General features: G+C 39.8%; 1 protein-coding gene across 2 annotated transcripts in view; it reads left to right on the top strand.

Annotated features, from left to right (window-relative positions):
* Positions 1-11,287, top strand: part of pcdh8 (protocadherin 8) — a 274,908-nt gene extending 263,621 nt beyond the window's left edge. Inside the window, exons 3-6 of one of the 2 annotated variants that reach the window (XM_061878827.1) lie at positions 4,250-6,549; positions 6,630-6,697; positions 6,829-6,962; positions 10,846-11,287. In XM_061878827.1, the coding sequence (XP_061734811.1) occupies positions 4,372-6,549; positions 6,630-6,697; positions 6,829-6,962; positions 10,846-11,177 (2,712 nt within the window). In that variant the 5' untranslated portion in view covers positions 4,250-4,371 and the 3' untranslated portion in view covers positions 11,178-11,287. Of the gene's footprint in view, positions 1-4,148; positions 6,550-6,629; positions 6,698-6,828; positions 6,963-10,845 lie in introns of those variants that run through there. The other variant, XM_061878826.1, reaches the window with a different exon arrangement.
* Positions 11,288-11,932: the final 645 nt, after the last annotated feature.

Genomic DNA, 11,932 nt, shown 5'->3' with positions numbered 1-11,932 from the left:
ATGATCGTCCATTTTAATTATATATTTATTATTACCATACCATACCATATTATTATTATCATTATTATTATTATTATCCATCCATCCATCCATCTTCTTCCGCTTATCTGCTGTCGGGTCGCGGGGGCAGCAGCCTAAGCAGGAAACCCCAGACTCTTCTCTCCCCAGCCACTTCGTCCAGCTCTTCCCGGGGGATCCCGAGGCATTTGGGTGGCATTGTATATATTATTATTATTAATATTAATATTAATATTATAACTGCTGGTGTGTCTTATTGCTTAAGTGACAAGTGTTTTTTTTTAACAACTTTATACTTGGTAGTTGTACTTTTCCATTGTAGCCAAAATACCTTTACATGTGTGTACATACTATAAATACAACAAAAATACCAAAGATATTAAACAAGGAATTTAACAAAGTCAAAATTCCTTTTGTGGTAAACATACTTGGCCAATAAACCTGATTTTGATTCTGACTCATCAGTACTACAATATTATTGCAGGTAAGAGTTTTAACAAATCTATACTTGAAATATTGTGACTAGTTGATTATAGATTTGCACTCTAAAGCCTCAACTAGTAAATCTGTGTCCAAATGACTGTCCCCTCTCTAATATGCTGTCTAGCCCAAATAAGTCGGCAACCCGAAATGTTGAAAGAGCCATATTGGACCAAAAATACAAATCTGTCTGGAACCGCAAGTAAATTAAAGTCTTGTATAATTGTTACATGGATTTTGTCAATAACATCAACAAAGCCCAGCATAAAATGTTTGGTGGACAAAATAAGACAAAGAAGGAGTGGCATAAAATACGTCATTCTTTGGCAGCGGCGGAGAAAGTTGTACATGCAAACAAACTAGGGCGAGTTCAAGGACCGCCAAAATTAGTACGACAAGATGGCGCTCGCCAAATACTCCCATCAATGAAGTGTGTTAAATAAAAACAGTGGGGGAACAATTAGGTGTCATTTTTGTCCATATAAAAAAAAACAAAAAAAAATGTTTTCCTCCATCTTTTTACATTTTCATACATTTTTAAAAACGTTCCAGGGAGTCAATAGGGCAGCACTAAAGAGCCGCAGGTTGCTGACCCGTCCGGTCGAGCCCAAAAAAAGGCTGTACAGCAGTCACAAAAAGCTGTCAAGCGACGGACTCTGCTTTTACATCCCATCATTAATGATTTCATCTGAAAGCTTCTTTGGCAGCCTTTTTTTGATGGACCACTGCCAGGCCCATCAGTGGACGGGTCAGTGCACGTTTCCATAGCAGCCTCTCTATTAAACAATAGTCCATCAAAGCATACTCCACATGCCAATATGAACAATATCGTCGTGGATAATAATTCTCAGTTTTGATGGACACTCCCGGAGAGGGATACCTACTTCTAGTATCAAACAGATCTCAGTTTAATGCAGTCTAGTTGCACTTTAGGCACCATAATAAACATTTTGTAACATTTGTTTAAAACAGGGGTCGGGAACCTTTTTGGCTGAGAGAGCCATGAAAGCCAAATATTTTAAAAAAGTACTTCTGCGAGAGACGTATCATATTTTTTAACACTGAATACAACTAAATGTATGCATTTTTACGTATAATAAGTCCGTTATTCTTAGCCAATAATAAATAAAATGCTTCTTGATTCGACTTCTTGAACTGGTGGGGTAGAAAACGGATGGATGGGTTATAATGCATGAGAATGCTTTATATTTTAAATGTTGTTTTTAACACTTAAACACAGGGGTCCCCAAACTTTTTGAGCCGGGGGCCGCATTGGGTTGAAATAATTTGGCTGGGGGCTGGGCTGTATATATATATATATATATATATATATATATATATATATATATATATATATATATATATATATATATATATATGTATATATATGTATATATTTATGTATATATATGTATATATATGTATATATATGTATATATATATGTATATATATGTATATATATATATATATATATATATATATATATATATATATATATATATATATATATATATATATATATATATATATATATATATATATAAATTGGCCCTAGTGTGTGAATGTGAGTGTGAATGTTGTCTGTCTATCTGTGTTGGCCCTGCGATGAGGCGGCGACTTGTCCAGGGTGTACACCGCCTTCCGCCCGATTGTAGCTCAGATAGGCGCCAGTGCCCCCCGCAACCCCAAAAGGGAATAAGCTGTAGAAAATGGATGGATGGATGCATGGATGGATGGATATATATATATATATATATATATATATATATATATATATAGGTCTTGGGATGAGGAAGCAACTTGTCCAGGGTGTACTCCGCCTTCTGCCCAATTGTAGCTGAAATAGGAACCAGCGCCCCCCGCGACCCCAAAGGGAATAAGCGGTAGAAAATGGATGGATATATATGTATATATAGTATGTATATATATATGTATATATATATATATATATATATATATATATATAGGTCCTGCGATGAGGAAGCGACTTGTCCAGGGTGTACTCCGCCTTCTGCCCGATTGTAGCAGAGATAGGAACCAGCGCCCCCACGACCCCAAAGGGAATAAGCGGTAGAAAATGGATGGATATACATATATATATATATATATATATGGGCTTCACGGTGGTAGAGGGGTTTGTGCGTCTGCCTCACAATACGAAGGTCCTGCAGTCCTGGGTTCGAATCCAGGCTTGGGATCTTTCTGTGTGGAGTTTGCATGTTCTCCCCGTGAATGCGTGGGTTCCCTCCGGGTACTCCGGCTTCCTCCCACTTCCAAAGACATGCACCTGGGGATAGGTTGATTGGCAACACTAAATTGACCCTAGTGTGTGAATGTGAGTGTGAATGTTGTCTGTCTATCTGTGTTGGCCCTGCAATGAGGTGGCGACTTGTCCAGGGTGTACCCTGCCTTCCGCCCGATTGTAGCTGAGATAGGCGCCAGCGCCCCCCGCGACCCCGAAAGGGAATAAGCGGTAGAAAATGGATGGATATATATATATATATGTATATATATATATATATATATATATATATATATATATATATATATATATATATATATATATATATATATATATATATATATATATATATATATATATATATATATGTATGATATCACGTAATCGATTGGTAAATGCATTTTTAGACAATGTGATTTGCCTGAGCGGCTCGGAGACTCTGAGAGTAACAAGCAACAAGCGGTAGAAAATGGATTAGAAAGGACAGATTTAAAAAAAATAATAATAATAACTTGGGACTTCCCGCGGGCCAGATCTCGAATGCTGGCGGGCCGGATCTGGCCCGCGGGCCGTAGTTTGGGGACCACTGCTTAAACACGTACCATGAATGGATTTACTTGGACCCCGACTTAAACAAGTTGAAAAACTTATCCGGGTGTTGCCATTTAGTGGTCAATTGTACGGAATATGTATTGAACTGGGCAATCTACTAATAAAAGTTTCAATCAATCAATCAATCAATCAAAACTGTAATTACCAGCGGAATTATTCTTTACTTATCGTGTTAAGCAATGTCAGCTAATGTTTATCTGAGAGCCAGATTCAGTCATCAAAAGAGCCACATCCGGCTCGAGAGCCATAGGTTCCCTACCCCTGGTTTAAAGGCTAATAACTCATTTATAAAGGCAGTCATTCCGGATGCAACTCTTGTAGTTATTATGTCCGGTGACTACACTACTTTTGGCATTTCTTGACTGCGACAACAACAATAACAAAACCAAAAAAAAAACCAAAGCAGTTCTCCTCATTATTACACATCATTTACTTGAGAGTCAGCAACTCATTGCCTTCTCTACTTAGAATCTTCTAATCACCAGAGAGCAATTTCGAATGTATTTCTTTAAGCTGTAAATACCGGCGAGTACTTCCCTTTTCATGCATATTTCAAAGAAATGTACTATTTGTGAGGCTGTTATGTACACACTCAAGAGTCAAGATGACTCACAAAAGTACCACTCCTGAGCCATTTGCCCTGTAAACAACAGTTTGTCACCCGGACAAAAGTCCCCCCTTTTGGTGTCTTGGAGTGGCAGGCCATTGGTGGATGGCTCAGCTCATTAGCATAGGACCCAGCTTATAGACGGCCTGCAAAGTTGAAGCTTGCCAGATGATTCTTTGTGACAGGACACACGCTCAGCCTGGCTCATTGATGACTTAAAAAGGACCGGGCAAGATGGCAACGCTTGAACCCCGCGGCTGCTTTTTGATTGCTTTGTTTTTTTGCGCAGTCCAGTGCACCACCACCAGGTATTTCACCTATGAGGAGGATGCTCCGGGGACTGAAATAGGAAACCTGTCCAGGGATCTGAAGATCGACCCGGCTGATGGACGTGACACCTCTTTCCGCTTCATGCAAGCCAACAACTCGTCCGTGGTGCACATGAGAGAGGCCGACGGGCTGCTGAGTGTTGCGGAGCTCATCGACCGGGAGCTCCTGTGTCCTGACGGCGTCCCACGGTGCTTTCTTACCTTTGATGTGGTGGCTCTTTCCAGGGACAAGTACCAGCTCATCCATGTGGAGATCGAAGTCCGGGACATCAATGATCACGCGCCCGTGTTCGCGCGCAACGAAACCGACTTGGAGATTGTAGAAAACGAGCCCCTAGACACCCGCTTCCCGCTGCCCCTCGCCGTGGACCAGGATGTGGGTGACAACTACATCCAGAGCTACAACATCTCCCCCAGCAGCCACTTCACCGTAGAGGTGCATCAGAGGGAGGACGGGGTTAAGGTCGCAGAGCTGGTTCTGGTGAGAGAACTGGACCGGGAGATGGAGGACTTCTATGTGGTGGAGGTGACCGCCACCGATGGAGGCGTGCCCGCTAAGTCCGGATCCATGACGGTGCACGTCAAGGTGCTTGACTTCAACGACAACGGGCCTACCTTTGAGCACGGCTCCCTGAAGGTGGAGCTCAACGAGGACTCCCCGGTGGGCCACCGGGTGATCAGAGTGCACGCCTTCGATCCGGATGAGGGCATCAACGGCGAGGTGATGTATGCTTTTGATGCCGTCTCACCGGAGGCGGCGCGCGTCTTTCTCATCGACCCCCACACGGGGGACGTGACCCTGAGAGCCCGGGTGGACTTTGAAAGGAAGCGGTCCTACGAGCTCCTCGTCAAAGCGTCGGATTTGAGCGCCAAGCCCGCCTCGTCCAGCTGCAGGATCTCCATAGAGGTGCTCGACGTGAACGACAACGCGCCAGAAATCAGCATCAAGCCCATGACCGCCAGCGCGGACGCCGTGGCCTACATCACCGAAGCGGCCGCAGCAGAGAGTTTCGTGGCTCTCATCAGCACCACCGACAGGGACTCTGGCTCCAATGGGTATGTGCGGGTTAGCCTGCTCGGCCATGAGCATTTCACCCTGCAGCAAGCCTACGGGGAGACCTTCATGATAGTCACCACGTCCACTTTGGACAGGGAGAGAATCCCTGAGTACAACCTGACTGTCGTCGCTGAAGATTTGGGCAACCCTCCTTTTAAAACCGTCAGACAGTACACCATCAGGGTGACCGATGAGAACGACAACACCCCTCTGTTCAGTAAGTCCGTATACGAAGTGTCCGTCATAGAGAACAACATCCCCGGGTCTTACGTCACCACCGTCGTGGCTCGTGATCCAGACGTGGGCAAGAACGGCAAAGTCTCCTACAAGCTTTTAGACTCTGATGTGCCAGGAGGGTCACCGGTGTCCACCTACGTCTCAGTCGACTCCCAAACCGGCTCGCTGTACACCGTCAGGTCTTTTGACTATGAGAGGATTCAGGAACTGGAACTGGTCATCCAAGCCGAAGACAAAGGTGCCCCCTCGCTGTCCAGCACCTCAACAATCAAGATCCGAGTGGTAGACCAGAACGACAACTACCCTTACTTCACCTTCCCAGTTCTCTTTAACGACTCTGCCGACATCCCTCTGCCTTTGAACGCCCCTTCGTCCTATCTGGCCTTGCGTCTCTCTGCTGAAGACATGGACGAGGGTGCGAACAGCAAACTGTCCTACCACATGCTTCAAGGCGACGACACGCTTTTTACCGTCAACCAAGACACGGGAGAGATCGCCCTCAAGCAGTGGCTGACGGCCCAACTCGGGGACACCCTGGAGCTGGTCGTGACCGTGAGTGACCACGGACGCTCACCCCTCTCCAGCAGCGCCACCGTCCGCTTCGTGGTCACCGACTTAGAACCCTCCGAGGACCAGGCGGTAGTGGTGATGCGTTCAGGGGACGACAAAAAGGGCCTGGTGACAGGGTTGGACGGGTCACTGGTTGTCATCATCCTGCTCAGCGGGGGGTGCGCACTGCTGCTGGTCGCCATTGTTGCTGTTGTCGTCACATGCCGAGCGGGGCGAAGCCGCCGAGGGGTCTCCAAAAGGGAGGCACGGCACAGTCTGTTCGAGGGTATGCCGCCCTTGGGCTCGGCGCCGGGCAACATTTACACCGGCCAGAGGGGCTTCTTCCTGGAGAGGACGTCCTCTAGTTTGGAGGACCCCTGCTTGTATGAAGAAAGGAGCAACGACTCCGAATCAAAGGTGGGGGTCTGTTTTATTTTAGTCACCTTTTTTTTACCACAATCTCTGCACCTTAAAACTAATCTCCTGTTTGTCTTCAGATGTTCCTGCCCTCAAAGCACTTCCCAACATCTGCATGGCACGGCGACAAATACTGCTTGCAAGTGGGGTGAGTGTCCCGGCCCGCCCAAACGTGCGTGTTGGCACTGGTGCAATGAGGTTATACCGGGCATCAATAATCAAGCTAATGTGCTACACTGGTGGCTCATGCTGTCTCTGTGTGCTGATTGCGATTTGCAGCGGCATCGGCCCCACGGACCAACTGAGCGTGAAGGACAGCGGCAAGGGCGACAGCGACTTCAACGACTCTGACTCTGACATCAGCGGCGAGGGAGGCAAAAGGAGCTTCAGCACCTTTCACCCCAGACAAAAAAGTATGTTTTTTTTTTTAATTCCTGAGACAAATGTACGACACCAAGGGTAGGGAACCTGTGGCTCCTGAGCCAGATGTGGCTCTTTTGAAGACTGCATCTGGTTCTCGGATAAATCTGAGCTGACATTGCTTAACACGATAAGTAATGAATAATTCCACTTGGTGTTAAAAATAACGTTCAAAATATACAACATTCTCATGCATTTTTAAAGCATCCATTCGTTTTCTACCGCACCTGTTCAAGAAGTTGTGTTAATGGTAAGAAATTATTTGTTTATTATTGGTTGGTATGGGGCTCGCCCTTCTGGGGGTTCTTCAGACCACCGAGCATCGACATGAGAGCCTGTTTCAGGGTGACAATATTGTTTTATTTTTCAATAAGTCCCTCAGTTGCTTTGCAGCAATTGTGTTTTTCTCTTTCGGTCTGGCTCGCGCTCTGGCTCCAGCCCCAACCATGTCTTTACTCCTGGCTGCTGCTTATAACAGAGCGATTAGATAACAAAGCCCAGGTGGACCATCTACGCACCTGTTGCTGATTTCCAGGCCGGTCCTGGCAGACCCCAGTTCGCTGCAGGCCCGCAGGCCACGCCCCCTCCACAGTTAGCTTCAGAATAACAAGAATAAGAGACATATTATACTTTAGGAATGTTGGTCTTACTTAAACATGCACAAGTTTAGTTGTGTTCTGTGTTGAAAAAAAAAATATTAAATGGCTCTTACGGAAATACATTTTAAAATATTTGGCTTTTTGGCTCTCTCAGCCAAAAAGGTTCCTGACCTCTGTACTACATTATTAAAAATAACACAATTGAAGTTAAGAACGTACAAATGTTGTAGCTTTTTGAAGACAAAGCACCTGTCGCTGATTTCCAGGCCGGTCCTGGCACACCCTAGTTCGCTGCAGGCCCGCAGGCCACGCCCCCTCCACAGTTAGCTTCAGAATAACAAGAATAACAGACATATTATACTCTAGGAATGTTGGTCTTACTTAAACATGCACGCGTTTAGTTGTGTTCAGTGTTGAAAAAAAAATCTTAAATGGCTCTTATGGAAATACATTTTAAAATATTTGGCTTTTTGGCTCTCTCAGCCAAAAAGAATCCCGACCCCTGTACTACACTATTAATAATAACACAATTGAAGTTAAGAACGTACAAATGCTGTAGCTTTTTGAAGACAAAGCACCATATTTGGTCAATTAAGTTAACGCAGGAGTGTCAAACTAATTTTAGATCGAGAGCCACATGGGAGAAAATTTTACGCCCAAGTGGGCCTGACTGGCAAATTCACGGCACGATAACTTAAAAATAAAGACAACTTCAGATTGTTTTACTTGTTTAAAAATGCAACACGCACATTCTGGAAATCTACAAATCATAATGTTTTTGGGGGTTTTTATACACTTACATGTTGTGGTTAATAGTGTTCTATTTTTATTTGCTGTTCTTTATACCTTCTGAATAAATTATGTGATAATGTTCATCAGTGAAATCAATGGTGATAATTTTCAATCAATCAAGATAAAAAAATAATATCAAAATCAAATTACAGGATGTTATTTAAGTAGTTTGCTCACTTTCCTCGACTGGTGTACTAACGTCATGTGGTTTGTTTATTTTTTACATGTGTAGCATAATGTACAAATAATTGCTATTGTGACATCTAGTGGACACATTTAGAACAGCAGTTTCTTTCATTCAAAAATTTCGGCTAATTTTTATACTTACCAGACTCATCCCGCGGACCAGATAAAACCTGTTGGTGGGCCTGATCTGGCCCGCGGGTCATATGTTTGACACCCCTGAGTTAATTAAAGTAATCTCTTCATAAAACCATATCATGTGTGCCAAACAATCAACATGTATGGAAATTAATGTAACACAAGTTTGCAAATGCATGTTTATGTATTCCTTCCTAGAAAAATACAAGTTGTAATATTATAATGGGATCCAATTCTTATAGATGTTACAATACTTAACACAAGCAAAATAGTATTGTTTCATTTTTATTTATTTTTTTGGGCAAAAAATACGAGGATAGTAATTAGGATGTATAGACATGTTTAAAATATTTAGTTAATAATAACCACTGTAAAAATTCCAGTTGAAATAAAAAAAAGTGCTACACTAGAATATAATTACAACATAATTCATAGTTTTAATAAAATAAAGAAACGAGAGATACATATTATACAAGTATCTAACTATAATGTTTTAAGTTTGAATTACAAAAGTAAATATAGAATAGTGTAAAGTTGTACTGTAGAAAAGTTTATACATTGACAAAAATATTTTTTTTATGAAATGCAAGAGAATGACATTAACAAATGACATTTATTTTAAATATTTTAAATGATAAGAGAATGTCAATAAGACTCGGTACATATTTATATAAGAAATATTATATGTAAACTAATACAATACTAAAATAATAACATACAACAATATAACAGATAGTTTAAATAAAGTATAAATTAAGGGATGAATATTACACTACAGTGCTTTATCATGAATTATTTAAATCTTAATTTTAAAATCAAACGTATAAACTCAAGACTTGAAAAGATATGTTTTGTGTTTGTTTTCTTTCAAATGTTTTGTCTTTGTAATTTAGTGTCAATAAATATATTTTATACATTGACAATTACATTTGTCATTTTAATTAAGAACCTATTTTAAATGGTTAGGGAATGTGAGTGTATTCCTGGTACATAAAAATGTATGAATAAGAAATAATATTTTTAAATTACTACACTAGTAAAATCATTAAATATAATAAAATGATAACATAAAAAATTTAAACAATAAGTTAAAAAAATTATATAATATATATATTACAACTATATGTATCTATATGTATCTATATATATATATGAATATATATATATATATATATATATATATATATATGCATTTATTACTACTATATGTATATATATGTATATATGCATATATTACTACTATATGTGTGTATATATATATATGCATATATTACTACTATTTATATATATATATATATATATATATATATACATATATATATATGCATATATTACTACTATATGTGTGTGTATATATATATATATATATATATATATATATATATATATATATATATATATATGCATATATTACTACTATTTATATATATATATATATATATATATAAATATATATATATATATATATATGCATATATCACTACTATATGTACATATATATATATATATATATATATATATATATATATATATATATGCATATATTACTACTATTTATATATATATATATATATGCATATATTACTATATATATATATATATATATATATATATATATATATATATACACATACATATAGTAGTAATATATGCATATATATATATATATATATATATATATATATATATGCATATATTACTACTATATGTATATATAAATATATATATATATTTATATATACATATATATATACACGTGTATATATATATAGACGTGTGTGTATATATATACATATATATATGTATATTCATATGTGTGTGTATATATATATGTATATATATATATATATATATATTTATATATCACTGCTATAATAGTGTGTACATACAACTTATTCCAGTTTTCATTTTAAAAGCAGATGTTTGTTAAAATATTTTCTTATTTCATAAAATAATAATAAAACATCCATGATAGCAGCATGACTGTAAACACAACCCTGACAGAGTCAAGCCAAAGTCATCAGTGTTATTTTTTGTAAAGGCAGAACTCTCCGACTGCATCTCATGAGCTTGTGCATGTGTACCTAATGAAGTGTCCATCGAGTGTACAGTACGTACAGTACGGAACACGTATAAGAGCCACTCTCGTCCTTACTTGCTGTAGGTTCATCCAGCACTGCTCACAGCTTAGCGGGGGATTGCCAAAGCACCTACTGTGCGATACCGCCACAGTGCTTCCGGACCCCCGGGGACTTGGCGTACACCGTCGGCTTCTCCCCGGCGACACTTTTCAACGATCTGCACGGCTATGCCCACTCTTGGAAGGACTCCTCCTACACTCTCAATCCTCAGAAACCACAGAGCGCCGTACATACCTTCTGCGGTAAAACCCTCCCGCCTTACCTCCCACAGTCTCGCAGTGGGACTCCGGTCCTGAAGCAGAGTCCAACTATTGTCACGGTGGCCACGGGGTCAGAGGTTGCTACCATGTTTTAAAACGCAACCTCATGTAAAGTGTACAGTTTTGTAGAAAAAGTGTTGTTTATATTTGTATTTACACCCGTCTCCTATCCTGTACTTTGACTTATTTCCCCTAATAAATGCTGTGTGTGATAAATGGAAATCATCTTTTGTAATGTATTTCTCATTCAAGTCCAGATAGCACTACTTTCTTCATGACTTGTTTCATAAAAAGCTGTAATTTATGTGTATAGTGTTGTCCCGATAGCAATATTTTGGTACTGGTATCAAAAATATTTGGATACTTTTTGGTACTTTCCCAAATAAGGGAGACCACAAAAAATTGCATTATTGGCTTTATTGTAACAAAAAACCTTAGGGTACATCAAACTTATGTTTATTATTTCAAGTTTGTCCTTAAATAAAATAGTGAACATAAAAGACTACTTGTCTTTTGTTAGTAAGTAAACAAACACAAGCTCCTAATTTAGTCTGCTGACATATGCAGTAACAAATTGCGTCATTTTCCATTCTATTATTTCGTCAAAATTATTAAGGACAAGAGGTAGAAAATGAATTATTAATCTACTTGTTCATTTACTGTTAATATCTCTTTTAACATGTTCTATCTCAGGGGTCACCAACGCGGTGCCCGCAGGCACCAGGTAGCCCGTAAGGACCAGATGAGTAGCCCACCTGCCTGTTCTAAAAATAGCTCAAATAGCAGCACTTACCAGTGAACTGCCTCTATTTTTTAAATTGTTTTATTTACTAGCAAGCTGGTCTCGCTT

This window comes from Nerophis ophidion, linkage group LG19 (genome assembly GCF_033978795.1).
Source record: "Nerophis ophidion isolate RoL-2023_Sa linkage group LG19, RoL_Noph_v1.0, whole genome shotgun sequence".
Taxonomy (NCBI): Eukaryota; Metazoa; Chordata; class Actinopteri; order Syngnathiformes; family Syngnathidae; genus Nerophis; species Nerophis ophidion.
This window is presented reverse-complemented; position numbering and strand designations above follow the sequence as displayed.